The sequence below is a fragment of the Saccoglossus kowalevskii genome, chromosome 18 (genome assembly GCF_978046115.1).
Source record: "Saccoglossus kowalevskii chromosome 18, keSacKowa6.1, whole genome shotgun sequence".
NCBI classification, from domain to species: Eukaryota; Metazoa; Hemichordata; class Enteropneusta; family Harrimaniidae; genus Saccoglossus; species Saccoglossus kowalevskii.
In genome coordinates this window covers 16,580,220-16,600,393 of record NC_140658.1, presented here as the reverse complement: position 1 = coordinate 16,600,393, position 20,174 = coordinate 16,580,220, and the positions used below count along the sequence as shown (strand labels likewise).

General features: G+C 37.1%; 1 protein-coding gene across 1 annotated transcript; it reads left to right on the top strand.

The window, feature by feature from the left end:
* Window positions 1-4,064: 4,064 nt before the first annotated feature.
* On the top strand, window positions 4,065-19,703 carry LOC100374282 (uncharacterized). The gene is made up of 13 exons (XM_085492863.1): window positions 4,065-4,181; window positions 9,505-9,713; window positions 10,027-10,130; window positions 11,330-11,537; window positions 12,619-12,728; window positions 12,943-13,151; window positions 14,028-14,202; window positions 14,391-14,568; window positions 14,850-14,953; window positions 15,306-15,447; window positions 17,890-17,972; window positions 19,094-19,256; window positions 19,507-19,703. The coding sequence occupies exons 2-13, from the start codon at window positions 9,524-9,526 to the stop codon at window positions 19,647-19,649; spliced, it is 1,809 nt and encodes a 602-aa protein (XP_085348989.1). The 5' UTR covers window positions 4,065-4,181; window positions 9,505-9,523; the 3' UTR covers window positions 19,650-19,703.
* The last annotated feature ends 471 nt before the right edge of the window (window positions 19,704-20,174 follow it).

Sequence of the window (20,174 nt, the reverse complement as noted above, 5' to 3'; positions counted from 1 at the left end):
CCGATTCGATCAAATATGGCCGACTGGTGACCATTTTGTTGAGACTTTTTTTTTTAAATGATCAATATGACCGACTGGCAGCCGTTGATATTTCTCAGAGATGCCTTGACTGTTTTCAATGATACTAGGTATAAAGACACCTGGCGGCCATTTTGAATGTCAAAATCCTGTAAAATCCAGAGATGCCTCGACCGATTTTGCTGAGACTTGGTACAAAGACAGAGTGACCACTGGCACAAATGCATATTGATTTACTTTTTCAAGGAATCAATTAATGAGCTCATTTGCATACTTAAATATTAATTTGAAGTCTAGTTAATATCTTGTGAACTAATAGTCCAAATCAGACCAAAGACAAAATTTCACAATCGATTGAATATGGAAATTCAATCAATATTAAATAGCAATTACATGAACAAGATATTAAGACAAATTGAAAATTAATTAAATATGCAAATGAGCTTGTTAATTAAGTTGAAACTCAATATTGGATAGCACATATCGTATATTGACAGATCAAGTAAATCTATACCAACTTAAAATTGATGCAAATGTTACCAAATTTAATAGATATATCCTAGCTGTTAACTTTGAGTAACATACTTTTGATTTTCAACTTAACCTTCCTACCCAATTTTATACAAATACTTTCAAACTTTATAATTCATAGCCAACTATAATCACATCTGACAAGTGGGGGCTGTGTCATCTTCAGATGACTTGTTCGTTCATGTGATTGTTTTGTTTTTCAAAACACTTTTTTCCATTCATCACTTTAACCCGGTTTCATTCGTTCAACTGAAGATTGATGTACAACTCTCATCAGATATTGCAGATGTGTCTTTTATAGTACTGTCGCATATCATTATATTTATCTGATACCTGACTGTTGTCACGTAGTGGTAGCTCTACGGGTTTTCTAGCGTTGTTCAAGTTCATTATGGCACTGCTTCTGGCAGTGTAATCAATTCGGTGTTATACTTGTGTGGCACACATAATACCATTGGCCTGTCTTATTTTATCTCGATGTTTTATAAATATATGGACGGTAACAACATATTATTTCATTTGTTTCTGTCAATCTACTTTCCTGGTACACGAATGTTGACTGTCTTTCGCTCTAAACTTTAAGACTCGTATAATGAGAGTGAAGGTGTCTAAGACTTTGAATATAGGTGAATCATGGCGGTGCAATATCTGGACATTGTACTACAATCGCACAGATAATGTCTTTCTAGGATATATATAAGATTTCCCCATGTTCATACTATTTCTCCAGGGTCGGTAGTGACTGACTTTATTTACGTTGCAGCCCCTCTTCCACTGCCCCCACAGATAGTACATCCTGTGCGCTAAATTTCCATCAAGAAACTTGTGTCTGTCATTGCCCCCCAATTATCTTCTGAAATAACCCGTATGTATGTCCAAACAATAAACACTACACGTCACACTTATGCAAATTTGTCGGGTGACAGTGACCCCCCTCGATTCATATTTTAATTTGCAATTTATATTATGAATAATGAACGCTGCTACACATAATTTTATCGGCATTTAGGCGATTATTTGTTGTTAAAGTTAAAAATACTCAAGCATTAAAACCAGTTTGACTTTATTTCGATGAGAAACGATTCGGATTCGGGCTATTGTATTGCTGATATAGACACCACTCTTCTATATTATCACCAGGATTACCTCAGAGTCCATTGAAATTCACTGACTCCTGGCATCCACTGCGCACTACGAAAGTTACCTGCTACACAAGTTGACGACAAGGGCTCATAGCAATATCTGATTCAAACAGACTACCAACGATACAACTCGGAATATTTTATTTTCCAATGAATCCCTGGTTAATATAAGAATATTGACTTTTTAAACAATCAATGCTAATTTTACCCGTAATTCCCATGGCAGAAGTACTATGTCATATCTCAAATTGTAGACTGGTGAGATAGAGTCACAAAACTAATGGGTTATTTTTTTATTATTATTATTATCGTTATATCAGTTTAATACATTACTTAAATAATAATATTTTTATACACAGCAGAAAAAACACTTTATACTGGTTCAACCGTATCAAATAGAGCTGTCCATTTCCTACTTGCCTTTTCATAATTTAGATGTAGTTCATTATTAATGGTTGTTTTGAGCTGGGACATAAAAAAAGCAAAATTCGTTCTTGGGTCGCATTTGTTTTGGCACCATCTCTTAAAGAGAGAGTGCATGGCAATAGTTAGAATTTGGTCGATCATTAATATGCTTGTTCCGGTAATAAGTGTTCTCATGTTTAACATTATGTACATCAGTGCCAAAGTAGATAAAGATAAAACATCTGATTTTGCCCCAAAAATTCCGTACATCAATACAAATATAGAATATATGGAGACGGTTTCAACGACGAAACACTTATCACAGAATAGTGTGTTTCATATTTTCCATTGGTACAGATTATATCCATTTGGCAAGATACAATAAATAAATTTAAAAATAAAATTTGACAGTTTCCGTAGTGTACATACATCTTTTTCCCCAAATATGTTTCCAATATTCAGCTGGTATATCATACTTGTTAGACCACATATATTCAACATAATTTTTTTTCAATTTGTTGTTGAGTCAAATTTGTGTACACCAACTTTGAAATTATATTCGAAAGCATACCGTCATCATTATTAGTGTTAATATCCGATTCCGTGACACTCCCAAGCAAACTTATCCATGGTTTCAGGGCGTTACAAAGCATGTAATATTCATTTACCCAGTTAGTCTTGTTATATAAATGACGTAGAATCTTGTCCAGGTCTATTTTGTTAACAGTTATTATGTCTTACATATAGATAGTATCTTACATATAGATAATACTTAATCCAGTTAGAAAAGAATAGTGGTTTTCCTTGGTAAACAGTAAATCTATTACCCCAAATAATTTGTTTTAATATAGATTTGGTGCAAATTTGTTTAGAAGGTATAATATTTGATTGGTGTAATGCATGAATCATTTCTTCATCAAATGCTGGCAGAGATCCAAGACCAGGACAGTGTTGGGGATTTGAAAAATTACAGTGAGAAATTATTTTGTGGGTTATTTAATGGGTTACTTTTTGTTATCCCAACTTATTTCAAAAATCTGGGTTAAAAAGTACATTTCTTTGTGTTCTATAAAGTTGTTGAAAGTAGCGATTTTGAAAAAAAAATATTAGACTAATTTTCATAAAAATATGTTCACTTGTTTTATGTTTTCATGGGACCGTGACTACAGTCTTCTCCTCAATACGCTTATCATTCAATTCAACTTGAAAAAATGTTTTTAACTCGTGCGGAACATTCTTTGAACGCAGAAGTCTGTGACATTTGACATTTGCACTTTTCTAAGATTTAACATTCAGATATTGGACTTTGACATTACTTGTTACATTTTTAAAATACGTGTCAAGTGTGGGGCCCTGAATCAGCCAATCATATCAATGAAGTGTGGACATAAACGACACAGATGGGGATAATTTATTACGAAACACCGCGAAGTGTATACAGTATAGAAACGTATTTTCTATTTTGAGTCTGTGATATCGTACAAATTTTGCGTTTCCTACAGTATGTCCACGAAAGTAAGTCCGACACGATGGAAATATAGAAATATCAGCGATTGGATTGATATTGTAAAATCTTATGCACACAATGTGATTCACAACGAAATCTGCAAAAGTCGAATTTCAACTGATGTGAAATGCGGAATGGATCGATGTTTCCGACTTAAATCATATACCGTTTCCTGGGAGTCGAAGGTATAGCGTTTCGCATGCGCGCTCATGTCGTTTTGGGGCGTAACGTGAACTTCCGCAGGTAATATTGTGCTTCTGGTGTACCAAACGACGTCACAAAAATAAATTCCCTTCTATCGACTATCAGCAATCTGACATGTTTTTATTTTCCGCCATGACAAAGCAGGAGAATGTTTGCACCACCAGTCTCGCTACTTCCGGGAAAGTGGTCTAAGCATCACGTAGAAAACAAAATTAGATGCTACGAGGGCGACTGAGGGAGCTGTTCACAAAGGTCACCCTGCAACCACTTTTCCTGGCCTTGACCGCCCGGGCTGCTTTGCACTGAACATGTCGACGAAATCACGTATAGTGTTCTAAACGTGGCACACAAGGACTTTTTTTGTTGATCAGTGGGTAAGGTGATGTTTTTTTAAGTACCCAAATTTAATGATTTCCAGATTCCTTAACCAAAATGGTTGTGACGGTCCCGGGTGAGGGTCCGATCAGTCTACCGAATTGGATGTTTGAACACTACATGGTACATTGTAAATCAACCGGGGTCGGTAACACATTAAAGCGTTTATGGTCGTCCAAGTGATGCAAAAATGGCTAGATTAATTTTCTTTCGTACCCACTAAACTCATTTGGGTACGCTAATTTTATATTCGACAGCGCTAAATTCTCACATTAGGACACGCTAAATTTGCATTGGGGCGTGGTACTTGTTATAGAATGAGTTAAAATGTATCTAACATGCCAAGTTTCATTGGTAACGTAAGGCTCCAGCTAAACTTGCAATCGAGAGCGCTGACAAAATCGGTAGCGCTAATAAAAATCGATGGCGATAGAAATTTTTTAGGGAGCTAAATATTGCATACTAAGTTAAGGCGTCTCAATCTTTAACCCGGAAATAATATGCGGCGTGCCTTATCGGGCGCATTGTGTCAACACAGGTGGCGCTATTCATCGGTTGGTTTGCGGCGATCTGCGTGTCAATGTATCCTCGGGGGCGGAGCTACGTCACAGACGTTCCACGTTGCTAAGACGCGCGCCACTGTACCATGCATTTCTATGGGCTCTGTGCGCGCTGCTGTGGAACTCCGGTCGAGCCGGTGAAAATTTGAGAAAACAACACAAACTCAATTTTTGAAGTAATCCTGAACAACCAAATTTATATATTATGTTACACACGTAGGGCTAATCTTGTTGCACTGTTCAGATGAGTATCAACAATCACCCCAAAGTACCGTTTTCTGCGAGTTTTGGGCCTTTGTTTTCACCGCCGCCGGTTGCCAGGTGGTGAAAATGCCCGGATGTCCGCCCCCGAGGATCGGGCGTTGTGTCGTCACCGGAAGCGCTGTCCCAGCACAAACATGTGTCATCAATCTCCTTCCCAGAGGCCTTTGCGCTTTACGCAATAGTGCCTCTGCCACAGGCAGCCTTCAATTTTGTGGTCAATCACCTCACTACGCACGGCCATTTTCCTGTAGCTGTTACATCTGAAAACGTTCTACAAAAAGTGGAAACAAATGTGACATCCGAACTATTTATTAATGTCAGACTTCAGTAAAAACATGAATACGAACCATCTTATCGCGGACTATGTTTTGCGAGGTAATGTTATAGTGGTGAAATGGCGTACGTGATACACTAAAACTTGGAGGAAAGAAACGTTCTGTTAACGAATATAGTTGGGAAAGAAACATTAAAGACTAATTTCACTGAAAGGGGTTTCCTAACATTTCCGTTCATCTTGTATTCTGGTGAATATTTCATTACTATTTCTGGCTTGAACGGGTTCGATTTTGCGCGTCTGACAGTCATAGAACACAAAGGTTCCAGTAAGTTTATAAAGTTAGTCATTTATTGTACATTATAATGCTTTGGCATCTAGGAAATTATTGCACTTTTCTAAAGCAAGTCTTGTATATTTTATTCTAATTACTAAACATTTTATTCGATGACTTCTGTGGCAAATTGCACTATGTGTCAGCACTAGCACTTGCAATTTGCACATACAAAAAAAAAGTCAGGAGAGACAACGGTGACATTCAATGTCCAGAACTGTCGCCTGGCACAAAAATATTTAAAAAAAAAAAAAAAAAAAAAAAACTTTTTTGTCGGATTCAGGGCGTGAAACGTCTTACTAAAGTGATTAAAGTAACCAAGTGACTTTCGCATAACTTTGTTAACCGCCAAGATCTTGTAGCTCGAACTTATAGCGCTCCGCCGCCTCTTTACACTAGTGTTCATACACGGAACTTAATAATTTTTTTCAATTTAAGTTGCTTTTTAATCACGTATTTTAGGGAAATATTGTTTAGTGAGTGAAATAGTAATGTCATGAATAATTCAATCTTCGAAACAACAGACACTAACACATAATAACGATAATCAAATTTGTGTTTGAAGTTCGAAAGTACTTGCGTAATTTCCGGTTTCAACTATTTCGAAAATAGAACGTCCTTGAACGCGATAAAATCACGCGTAGAACTCCTTCCGAACACTAGCAACGTAAAGTTATTGCAATTTGGTTGCAGTTTGTTCTTACAAGTTCCATTTATCATTATTTAGTAAACAGGCCCCTGAAACGATTTAATATATCCCTAAATTACGTGGCAATCGACGATTGACTTCGAAACGTTCGAAATTTTGAACAAACTCCCGGCACACCTTGCGCGATATGCGTCAGATCGGTGTAGAAGACGCCGACCTGCAGCGTCAATGCTTATCGGGTCATTGTTTACAGCGCGCGTTTGGTTGTCTGAGATTTAATCTAGCATTGTTTTCAAACATATGGACGACCATACAGCATTAAAGCCGTTGCGTGTTTCACCGACAAACGACAAAACATTACAGCGATCCGCGAAAATCGAAAACACAATACAGCGATTGCGCTTGTCAGTGAAATCGACAAACCATCACAGCTGTTGCCTGTGTCATCGAAATCGACAACGCATTATAGCGAGGGCGTGAGTTGCTGTATCGACTTCGCTTTGCAGCATTTGGGCGATTCGCTGATATCGACGACATATAGTACAGTAGCTATGGGTACATAGATCTTCTTGTGTCGGTCTTTAGTCTTTGTGATAGCATTTTAGTCATTTCTGGTACATTAATAAAAGTCGACAAAGGTATAGCCCGCAACACCAATCAATAGTATGTTTATTAAAAAATCGTTTGAAGTTGTTTTTCCCGGGATTTAGTTCGCCAAAACGTACCTAACTCTAGTGACATTTTCTTTTGGTCGATCGAGGACAAAGTTGCTTGGCTAAACCATGGAAGGTATTAACGTTAGTACCTTCCATGGCTAAACGACGTCACTGTATTAGAACTTGGAAAGTGGAAAGGCTAAAACCAGTTTTTAAAACGCCATGAAATGGTCGTCTGCTACTATTAGTATTTTGCTGTGGACTTCGTAGTATTTACTGTTGTTGTCTATTTTCCCTGCATCCTACATATATGAAATAACATTTATTTGTACATTTCTCTAAAAAAAAAAAACTGTGGGCAGTATACGCATGCACCTGAAGTAGACGACGACGTAGTTGTCTTTACGGGAGTACCCAACAAGTTATTAGGGAATACCTTCTCTAATGACATCATCTTGTCCTCGTTTGACCTGGAGAATATGGCTGTCATCGGAGTTATGTGTGGTTCGGAGCAACGTGACTACATCCCGGGAAAAGAACATCAAACTAATGGTTTTGTTACGGTTTTGGTTTTGGTGAGAGTTTAATAAACATATTATCGATTGGTGTTAGCTTCGATGGCGTGATACGATAAAATATATATTCTGCTTTTGTCGACTTTTATCTGAGATGTCATTTGGCGTCGCTCGTTTGTGTTATGCAAGTCTGTGGGAGGAACCATATAGCTTCAGTGTCGATAAAAATCATGTCTGAAAATAGCAAATTTAATGAAGACACCAAATGTATTCAGTCAAGAAAGACTAAAATACCAACGCAAAGACTAACACAGCAGTAAATTCAGAACACCTTCTCTCAGACTTCTCTTCAGACCAGGCCAACTTCAACCACTGGCAAACTGAGTTCGCATTTGACCGAGCCTTCGGTCGCCACCAACTAAAATTACGCGTTGGATGATTAAAAATGGTAAACATGCTGTTTGCTTATTATTGTTAATTACAACTTTTGTAATTGTAATTATACCGACATTCCCCCATAGAACTCCGCGGAATAGTTGAACCATACATAATAAGACCAGTGTTTGTTGTGTTGATCCTTTCCGCCTGAATGCTGCTTCTTTGTTGGAGTAGGTCAAAGTTCAGATCTTGTCGCCATACTGCTCGAATGTTGTGTACACCTAATATTGTTTCGAAAAACTTTATATGAAGCTGTTAAAAATGCGTTTTATTATTTTTTCCAAAATTCCTCGTAAGTTACGTTACCGATTTGTTATTGTTATTTTGATTATAAACGCTACTTCTGATCAATATGTTAAATATGCATTACTGTATGGTATTTTGGGAACTTGAAGAAACATTTGTGTGGGTTTAACGTTTTGCCATCCATTGTTCGCTAAATTATCAACCAGTCAACGACACGGTCACCCACTGACCATACAACGAAAACTAGCCTACTAGACTGAAGATGAAAGAACCACACATTAAAAAAGAAGGTAACCTGGCATAAGTAATATAGACCCTTTCGTGAATTTTAAGTCTACAATCAACAATTTGGTGTTTATTTATTTAATTTCTCCAGTCAGAAAAATACAATATACATGTACTTTCTTCATTCAACCAAAGACACTAGACACTAGTGTCTTTGATTCAACTAACTCAATAGAGAAGGAATGTAATTAAAAAAACAAATTGTACATGCAAACAATCAGACAAATATTACAACATGAGACACAGGAGTCGAACACACGATCACGGCAATCAACTTACAGCAGTAGGTAGACGGGTTACCTACCACGGCAAGGCAGTTCGAAATTACACGTAGTGAACAGAGCCCCACGGCTAGATTGTATTGCACAAGTCGAATCTCGGACATCACAAACAACGTACATTACTATGTAGTCAAGGTTCATAATGAAGTATTACAACATTGGTGGAATGACAACCAAAGCTAATTTGCATAGAAATAGATAACATTAAACCAGTTCTCATAACACAGACGTTTTGGCAAGGCGTCTTTATTTTAGAATTTGTTTCAACTATTCTTTCGTTTTCTTTCGAAGACAATTAAAGTTTTCACTTCCAAAAGCACTGAAAATACTGTATGATTGTCAAATGTAATTTTTGATTGTGATGGAGGAAGGCTGTGCTCATGTGAAATATTGAAATGCGAGACCCGAGGTGAGACTAAACATGATTTTCTTATCCGGTACAATTCTACTTCTATCTGTGTTTAATAAGAACCCCGTCCGTCCATTGGCATAAAGTAATTTACAAGCTGCAATAACCACAGTTTTTAAAGCGGGGGAGTCGATACCTGCGCATGCGTCACATGACCATAGCGTGTCATTGTTTACAAACAAGCGTCAACCCATGAGCCTTTTCGTTTTTAGCGTGTGTTGTTATCGTCGCTTGGGACTCAATTCCCGCGCGTGCGCAGGTGACGACCCTCCCGCTTTAAGTATTTTGTGAAATAAATTATCTTTATAATAATTTACATATGATGCTAGTCCCTCACTCTTCGTTGTAGAATGCAGTATACACATCACATGAATACATTATTTTAAACATTTATATATGCGTTCATTTCAGAGTCGTTGTTTATGCAGCCATGGCGTATCAATTATTGAAGCACACAACAGTGATAGGTAGTAGACGGTTAGCGTCCACTACTATCAGGCATGAGGTGGCCATTGCATCTAGGCACCACATTAACGTTACATCTAGGCATGGGGTGAACATTACGTCTGTGTATGGAAGAGCAAATGTCAGATGGTTTCGTGCTACAGCGTACGCAAGTGGTGAGTAATATACTTGTACTTGTGTAACATGCATTTTTTTTTAAAGTGATACTATAATCACATTACAACTTGCGCATGCGCGAATTTGTCTATCCTTGTTCTAATCTTTTCTGTGACTGTGCCGCGCCGTGTACATCACCAAATGAACACAAACCATATATGGCAATGATTTTATATAGATTTTAGTAGCTCTATAATAAAAGCATCACGCATTGACATTTTTCTGAGAGACGGATTGGGTGTCTGAACGTGTCTCTATGGTAACAATAACCTCCTGATAACAAAAATGTTTTTGGTGTTCGATTTCTTGCAGGTATACTTAAAAGTAAGCTTCCAGAACTTGCCATCCCTACTGATGTATCACTTGCAGAGTACGTCATGTCTGATTTTGATCACCATGGAGACAGTGTTGCTATGGTTAGTATGTTAAACATTGTGTGTGTCTAGGATCTTCTCAGTGCCAGACAATGCAAAGGGCACGCATATTGTCTGCCATTTTTTCTTATATCAGCATATCATTTTTATTTTGTACATAAAAACATGTTTCATATATTACAGGATTAAGATTTTTGATTGTCGTTTAAGGTCTGGAGTTACATTACCTTTGATGAATAGGCTAGCTCTGATTTGATAGCCATATATGTAAAAGGGTTATGTCAATTTTGATGAATGGGATGAGGGTTTGAGGTTTATTTTGAAGGATGAATCACATTGATCTATATAGTATCTTAGGCCAGACTTTTATTATCCCATGTTTCGCGAACCCGCCGAATGAACAGGAGCCGAAAATGAAATAAAAATAAAATTTTATTTCAGCGTATTTTCTTGCGCCCGCCGACTTGTAAGTGCAAAAAATTTGCTAAAAAAACTTGTTTTTATCTTCATTTTTTCCGCCCGCCGCATAACAAACCCAAGTTGCATTTTCGTGGGAGTATCATGATCAAAGTACCGAAGTCTGGCGCAGATGAGAAACAAGGTTATACATGGAATAAAAGTTTATTTCATTTCTTCTCTCCGATCAATGATCTTACTTACAATTCTTTGAGAATCCCACAAATCTAATGGAAAACAGAATTAATTGTTTGTCCGCCCTCCTCAAAAAAATTGCCTTATAAAAACTCGAGAAACAAGGAATAAAAAAGTCTTGTCTTAACAAAGATATCCCATACCCCTCCAACCTATTATTTTGTATTCTGGTTATGTAAACAAACATCCCATCTCTTTTCAATCCACCAAAACATAACAATGGTTATGACTGAATTTGTATTTTGATTTACGTTTCAGAAAAAAGAAAGAAATACGTGTCCTGTCATTTCAACACCTTTTGCAGAGATTCAAAGCTAAACCATACACTGACATTTATTTTGAAGTATTTTTTTTATTTTACAGATTAGACTTCAAATAATCCAAGCTAATTGCTAGATTTTCAAAAACTAAAAAAAAAATTGCCATTTGCCGTTATTAACAGTTAGTTTTACAATGTTGTTGGAATTTCAGTGTACTTTGATGAGAGTATGAAATGGCACAACATACAAAAATGTAATACTAGTATTAAGTAAACTGGTTGCTAATTGAGGTCATAAATTACACATATCATATCATCCCTGGCATTTCAGGTTGAGGGCGTATCTAACAAATCGTACACCTACAGACAGCTGAAAGATCTTGTGCATAGATGCGGTAGTGGACTGAGTAAAGCTGGATTCCAGCAAGGCGATGTGTGTGCTTTATTCAAACCCAATATGCCAGAGTACTTTATATCATTTTATTCAGTGGCTGCTATTGGTGGAACTATCACCACGGTAAATCCACTCTATTCCGCAGGTGAGGTTGTTAAAGTCACGGTGGCATTCAGCCTTCGTTATGTTGTTAGAACTCTCTATATAGAGTCTATTGAGATGTATTTGGGCTTGTGAAAATGCGCAATTAACGAGAAAACAGTCCGTAACCAGCGAAATCACCAGCGGTACACAACTAACCGACGCCTCCCGATCGTTACCGATTCAATCCGCGTGCTTCCGGTGCTTGTTGTGAGAGTCAGTTCCCATTAGCCTAGGGAGTTCACAATAGCAACTTAATTCATGTAGCTGACATATTTTTTTCTGACTAAATGTTTCCAATTTTTTTGTGTTGTATACTTTTTTCAATAATTTTGGACCAATTAGTCATAATTTTCTATTGGCTACAAGTTTCGATCAACATTTTGGAAAAATTATGAAAAAGGGAAGTTATTCGGTTTAAAAAATTGTGATAGTGGCAAAAGTGGGGTTTGGCGCTCAAAATAAACGTTTATACTTTGTCTGTTATTTTAGATAGTGAGGTACACGAGGATCTTTGTATGTCGATGTTGTTGTACATGTAATTGTACATAGTTGCTGTTGTCGTCAATAACTGTGTGCATATATATATATAATCAATAAGCTGAGTTCGATTTTGCTATATCTCACACGAAATATTGAGAAAATTGCGGTTCACTCTATTAGTTTTTATGACTGCATTGTGTATGCTTCACTGGCCATGAAATTGACAATTTTAAATGTTATACAGTAATCTTGTGTTTGCTGGCAAAAATCTCCAAAAGTTCCTCTGAATACTGTAAGATTATTTCCCTGACTGGAAAATGCGCTAAATTAAAACCCAGTGAATATGTAAAAATTAGCATAGAACACATTATCTAAGTGATAAAACCGTGAATTTAAAACCCACCGAATATGCCTGAAATGGTAAATTAACGAAATTTAAACCCAGTGAAAATTAGTCATTTTACAGTACTAGACTCTGCTCCAAAAACGGCAACGAGAGTGATGTGAAAATAGAACAATAAGCTAAGGAGTAATCTAAAATCGACACACATTGCAATGGTATTAAGTAAATAACTGTTAAAACGGATGTTGGATAATTGCAGATGAATTTATGCATCAGTTGAATGATTGTAAAGCGACCTGGATCGTGACGTCAACTGATAACAGTGATAAAGCCAAAGATGCTGCAAAGAAAACAACACATCCTGTCAAGGTTCGTATCATAGTACAGTCGGCTGCACTATCAGTGATCATTGCGACATCGTATCTGGTAGTACCCTGTAATAAACGTATTGTTTTTCTCGGGTCTGAGTATGGCGGAGATAAAGTTGTACTTGATCATTTCGTGTACAGCTATTTCATAATGTAATAGACCTATATAAGTGGTAGGCAGTGTGAATTATTTTTTAAATTATTTTTTTATCCAGGGTATATATGTGATAGGAGATGAATGTGTTGGAGGATGTATACCGTTTACTGACTTAATGAAAGACGATGGATCAGATTTTCCAACCAATGTACAAATTAACCCAATGGAAGACGTTGTTGCCTTGCCGTATTCAAGTGGTACAACTGGTTTACCTAAAGGTGTTATGTTGACACATCACAACCTAATTGCTAATATTGAACAAATGAAGTAAGATGTGTTTTATTCGCTATTCTGCCAGGCAGTTGAGGGTAACTGGTGATTTGCAATGTGGTTTTGAATATCATGTAAACCAACAATGAAATTTATAATTGTATGTGTTGCAAGAGACCCACGTCAACTCAAAATCCAAAAGATGTATATTATCTTTGTCCCATGTAATAAGAATTTTCACACACAAAAAACAAGAGTTTACATGATTGCCAATCAAAAAGAGTTGGTAGAGGTGCATTCAAACATTAATTTGAAGTGATAAAGTAATAACCGGGGACTAACTATAAAGAGAGTGTATGAATGTCTGGCATCTAAATCTCCTGACAAATGTCACGTTCTTGCAAATGGTAGAAACAATACAGTAATTGTCATTGTTGGACACCCAGGTGAATCAATGCAAACGGCAAGTTGAATTTCACAAGTTGAAGCATCGATATTCCAACTGTATCACATAGTTGCTTTTCCAGTTAGACGTTAGACATTAATGCCAATTTCTAGCTCAGCTATGGTTACGTAGTGCGTGGATCCACCCACCAGATTCTGAAATCGCCTAATAATGGACACTTCCAACCAGATAAGGTCTGGCACAGAAACACGAGGAAATCTACGATCGAACCTTCAGAATCCCCAATGACGTCACACCGTTTATTGTGTCAATTGGTTTACACCTGTACATTCATCACCTGGATACTCGTCTAGTATGTCTCAGTGGCGACATGTCTATATTTGTTTACAAATCGTATCTCTCAGTATCTCTCAGCTATAAATTAATGTTATAATGTTATAATAAATAAATCTCTTATTTCCTGTAATGACACGTATTAACAACTCTGATATCTGAAACTAAAACATAATCATTGTACATTCTTTTAGATCTCCGGGACTGTTAGATTTCAAAGCCGGTGATACTCTAATTTCGGTTGTGCCATTTTTTCACATTTATGGCATGGCGGTTATCCTTTCAAATGGTCTTAAACTTGGCACTAAGCTAATCACATTGCCAAAGTTTGAGCCCGAACAATTCCTGCAAACTATTGAAACATACAAGGTAATTATGAGTTCAATTCACGTTCTTTCACACTGTTTAATTTGCCACTGTTTCGGTGTGTATAACTTATAACCAAAATCCATATTCATGTAGATTCGTATAAGGAAGTGTAACCTTCAATGTCATATATCAGTACCAGGATGTGTTACCTTTAAATCCTATTTGGTTTGAATTTCTTTTTGTGCTAGGTGAACCATGGAATGCTTGTGCCCCCACTAATGGTATTCCTGGCCAAACACCCTCTAGTTGACCAGTATGATTTGTCTAGTTTAGAATTTGTATTGTTTGGAGCTGCTCCTATTGGTGGTGATGTTATTAATGCAGTCAAGAAACGGCTGAAGAATGATACACTTTTTTTTAGGCAAGGTAATGTGTTACTGTGCATCTTTTTTTATTTTTTTTGTATGGAATTGGTGTTATAAATGAAGTACACTATATCGACAATTTTGACACAGGATTTTGCAGACATTTTTGCGTGATATATGTTTTATACCAATTGAGTTTGAATGGATGTTAATAGGTTAATTTTAGTGAAATTTAACGACATAGACTGTTATAGCCTTGTAGTAATACGACCTATGGATTAACAAAACTCAATCCCATATCCATCCTCACAATGTCTAGCCTATTAATATATATCAATACAGCTTATGGATTAACAGAAACCAGTCCCATAGCTACTATGTGTTCGGCCCACCACGACTTTCATATTGGATCTGTTGGCTTATTGGTAGCAAACTCGGACGCAAAGGTAATATTTCATAATCTTAAATTCCATAATTGTATGACCCCCACCAACATTGATACCATACAACTTACATATTTGTAAACTCCATTTTGTACTGCATCAAATAAAACATGTAGCACTTTTTAATGGTAATCCTTGATGTTGTGTAAAGTAGTGTTTAAAGCGGGAAGGTCGTCACCTGCGCACGCACGGGAATTGAGTCCCAAGCGACAATAACAACCACGCTAAAAACGCAAAGGCTCATGGGTAGACGCGTGTTTGTAAACAATGGCACGCTATGGCCAACTGACGCGTGCGCAGGTGAGGACTCCCCCACTTTAATTGAAATAGTAATCAGTAATGTTTTCATTTCCAGGTCATTGACACCAAAACCGGAGAAACTCTTGGTGTTGGTGAAAATGGTGAGCTGTGTTTTCGTGGTCCACATGTGATGAAAGGCTATCTGAAAAATGAGAAGGCAACAAAAGCAACTCTCAAAGATGGATGGCTCCACTCAGGTGATTTAAATTAGCATAATTAATGTAATGGTTGAAGGATCAGCATCATTTTTTGTACTGGATGATGTAATAGAGAGTGGAGAGGATGCTTTAAAAAAAACTGAAACCCAAATCATTATTTTTGTGTGTTCTGATCAATGATAGACACGATGAATGTCGCACATGTTTTCATCTGTCTCCATGTAAATGTGGTAATTGGACCGAATATCAATATACATTGCCATTACTTTACGAGTTGAGCCTACAGTAATTCGACCTTGTTTCTTGTCACTCAAATTGCTGCTTAGATTTCTAATTCTATGACGCTAATGGATATTCATGCTATTATTATTATTATGGAATAAGTGTTGTGGAGAAAAGCATGAATCTATTATTGATTAAATAATACTTGCATACTCTGCCTTAGACAACCGACTGCATTTATAACTGTCAGTTGCCCCTGTCCTGCTGGTATTCACATGATCGTCTACTGAAATTGTACACATCACTTTACTGTCTTAACCTGCCATCGAATCAGCATTATATAAATAGTGGAGTGCTGTGGAGTCGGTTATTTCCATACTTACCTCGACCTGTTTGGAACCACTGCATCAATGTTTCACATTGCTTCAAACAATTTAAGAAAAAAAGATGGCAGGTACCCATTTCTACCAACACATGAGTCAGGATGGAATTGTTACACTCTCTGCACCTGAACGCCTTCATCAGTACTCCATCACACAGTCCAGTGAGCGAATGTTTGTAGTTGTGTGTGGGTCAGTAGAGGAGGGCTACTACAAACAAATTTTCTCCATCATTGGTATAGTGAGGATACAAATATAAGTCACCTGACAATGGTATGGAATCCAAAACAGGTGAACATAAATCTGGCATAGGTCACAGCTTTGAACGACAAGTGTGCAATTATCATGTAATGAGGTCTGCTCCTCTTTTCGGTGCATAATGCACCATACTGAAAGCACATGATCAGGTAACTTCAGACCAGTGATGAACTACACCTCTAAACCAGTCAGTGTGTTCAACCAAGTGATTTTCTAGTGGCGCTATTCCAATGCATCCAGACAGTCAGCCTCTACTAAGGTTTGTGGTTGGAGGGATTGTATACTTGTTCAAAGTTCTAGCCTTCGGCCCATGCTCAGAACCGTGTTCAGTGCAGTGAATGTGCAACTTTGTACATCAAGAACTGACTCCACTACCATCAATATCATGAGTTGCCATGGAATTTGCATTGCACACTTGCATTATTTTGGTCACTATGGTTTCAAGATGTGGTTGGCTCACTTATGGACATACATGTACCCATCAGACTAACAGATGAGTGTTGAGATGCGATGCTGTGTTAGATCATTAAACACTTTATAGTCAGAATGCCCAAGGTTCGACATGTCCAAAGTCATTAGCCAATCATTGAATGAATGGCGAAGGAAACATCTGAAGGATCTTCAAACAGAATGGCTCTGAATGAATATAGCAAAATAACAAACATCAATAACAATAATAATATCAAACAGTAGAAGAAAGGTTTACAACCATATCCTACCCCACAAAATAGGGGAGTGCCAGTCACCAGTGAAGATTCTTGCATATAGAACAAGCACATTAGGAAGAATACACAACACCATTGCTGACTCCCTTTTGGAATCTCTCTTTATAGCACCAAGTGACAGATTTCGTCATCAGGATGTTGTTTTACACTGATGAAACTCATCAGTGACAGTGACTGGTGTATTACAAATCTGCAGCACTCTAGAAATACTTGTCAATAACACTGATAGCACGTGCACCATTGTGGCTGTTTCAGAGATGAATGCCTCTTCTACTGCATATTGCTACAGTGGACACCAGATCTGTGTACCGCCTTCACTTGGTTTTTTCAGATGTTTTTTTATAAGTTGTCACAATGTGGTATAAGTTTTTTTCAAATTCTTGACTTTTTCTCAGGAATGTACAAATGGCTGAACATGCCAACCTTGACACATATGAATAATATAGGGAACATAGTAAAGCACTGCACTGGACATGAAGCCTTCAATGCCTCCATAAAGTTCAGGCTCGTCTATCACTGTCCAGTTGCTGCAGCATGATTTATATGAATTTTATTCACTTTGGCCTCTGAGGTAGGAGATACAATATGTTGTAAGCTTTATCATTTGGTGACAATCTCACAATCTGAATTTCAAGTTACCGCAGTCATCTTGTGGACTAACCACTATTTCCACATGGATACAAATCAGAGGTATAGTGAGCAAGCTACCTTCTTGACATCCCCAGGATTAAGTCAGTTGTATTCCCTATCAGGAGTAGCTTGCTGTGTTTTTTTTTCTGGTTAGAGTACTAAGTTCATTTGCCATACACAAGGGAAGCATTGCAGGTTATTCCATGTTCAATGCTAAATTATAATTTTATTTTTCAAAACTGATTTTTTTTAGTTCTCTTGTTCAGGTGATATTGGTCACTATGACAATACAGGTCATTTCTTCGTTGTGGACAGATTGAAGGAAATCATAAAATATAAAGGCTTTCAGGTAAATTGGCTTTTCAAATTTATTTAACCCAACAAATAGACCATCTTTGTTGGTCACATCACGGAATTTGAAGCATTGTTACTGACTAGTCCATCTTTGTAAGTTGCCCTAGCAGAATTGAATGGATTGTTACTGACTCGCCCAGATAATCCATCTTTATAAGTTGCCCTAGCAGAATTGAATGGATTAATTGTTACTGCCTCGCCCAGATAATCCATCTTTATAAGTTGCCCGAGCAGAATTGAATGGATTGTTACTGACTCGCCCAGATAATCCATCTTTGTAAGTTGCCCTAGCAGAATTGAATGCATTTTTACTGACTCGCCCAGATAATCCATCTGTGTAAGTTGCCCTAGCAGAATTGAATGGATTGTTACTGACTCGCCCAGATAATCCATCTGTGTAAGTTGCCCTAGCAGAATTGAATGGATTGTTACTGACTCGCCCAGATAATCCATCTTTATAAGTTGCCCTAGCAGAATTGAATGGATTGTTACTGACTCGCCCAGATAATCCATCTTTATAAGTTGCCCTAGCAGAATTGAAAGCATTGTTACTGACTCGCCCAGATAATCCATCTGTGTAAGTTGCCCTAGCAGAATTGAATGAATTGTTACTGACTCGCCCAGATAATCCATCTTTATAAGTTGCCCTAGCAGAATTGAATGGATTGTTACTGACTCGCCCAGATAATCCATCTTTATAAGTTGCCCTAGCAGAATTGAAAGCATTGTTACTGACTCGCCCAGATAATCCATCTGTGTAAGTTGCCCTAGCAGAATTGAAAGCATTGTTACTGACTCGCCCAGATAATCCATCTTTGTAAGTTGCCCTAGCAAAATTGAATGGATTGTTACTGACTCGCCCAGATAATCCATCTGTGTAAGTTGCCCTAGCAGAATTGAATGGATTGTTACTGACTCGCCCAAATAATTCATTTTTATAAGTTGCCCTAGCAGAATTGAAAGCATTGTTATTGACTAACCTAAAATATTCATTCTGTAGGTTACACAAGCAAAATAGGAATATTCGTTTTGATGTTATATATGTCATCTTTGCAATTAGCACAAGCAGAATTGGAAGCATTGTTAATGACTCCTCTAAATATGTTGCCTTTGTAGGTTGCACCAGCAGAATTGGAAGCATTGTTATTGACGCATCCAGATATTCAAGACTCTGCAGTGATAGCTAAACCGGATGAAGACGCTGGCGAACTTCCCAAAGCATTTGTTGTGCCAAAAAACAAAACACTCTCTCCTCAGGATGTAGAAACTTTCATAGCAGGTAACTATTTTTTTGCAAATGATTTTAATTTTATTATCACTGTTGTTCACTCCTTGCGATACATTATGTGAGCACCATGATTTAGATATGGGAATCAATTTGTTTTATCAATTTACTCATTGAAATACAACATGATTCTAAAATGAATTGTGGCTTGTGATCGAGATTGCACTATTTTGTTTAATATGTTCTGGATGAAACTAAATGAAAACATCCCCACTGTGTTTTCTATTTTAATGTTTACTAACAGACAAAGTCTCCCCACACAAGAAACTGAGAGGCGGAGTGGAATTCATTGAAGAGATTCCTAAATCTGCAAGCGGGAAAATATTGAGGAGACGTCTTAGGACAAGGGAAATTGAGAATATGAAGAACGAGTCATTGAAAAAATAGTGTAATAGAAATGAATAATTGCTGATATGACTAATAAATGTGATTTATTCACAAGTCTGATTGCTTTGATATTATACATATAGGTACTACAGGTGCACCTCTCTCAGATTTGTTCATTTCGTGATACATGTGTATCTTAAATTTTCTAATTTTGATAAATATTTTTGTGATTTTTGGTGATATTTTCGACTTCTTGTTGAAAACCGCAAGTTGGATTGCTTTGATACTATACATATAGGTACCTCCGGTAGGCCGCTTTCAGATTTGTTATTTCATAATGATATCTTCAATTCTCTATATTTAAAGAATATTTTTGGTAAAAAGTGATATTTTCGACTGATTGCTTTGATACTATACATATAGGTAATACAGGAAGACCACTCTCAGATTTGTTCATTTTGTGATATCTTCAATTTTCTAGTTTTGATGAATAATTTTATTATGTTTGGCAAAAAAAGGTGATATTCGTTGTATATAGCAATCATAGTTCATTGTTCAAAACGGCCTAGACGTTTTCAGCTAATT

Bases quoted from the DNA above. Each gene is read 5' to 3' on its own strand.
- LOC100374282 (XM_085492863.1), top strand. From the start codon at position 9,524: ATGGCGTATCAATTATTGAAGCACACAACAGTGATAGGTAGTAGACGG. The intron at 9,714-10,026 runs GTGAGTAATATA...GATTTCTTGCAG, and splicing joins TGCTACAGCGTACGCAAGTG to GTATACTTAAAAGTAAGCTT. The intron at 17,973-19,093 runs GTAAATTGGCTT...TTGCCTTTGTAG, and splicing joins TAAAATATAAAGGCTTTCAG to GTTGCACCAGCAGAATTGGA.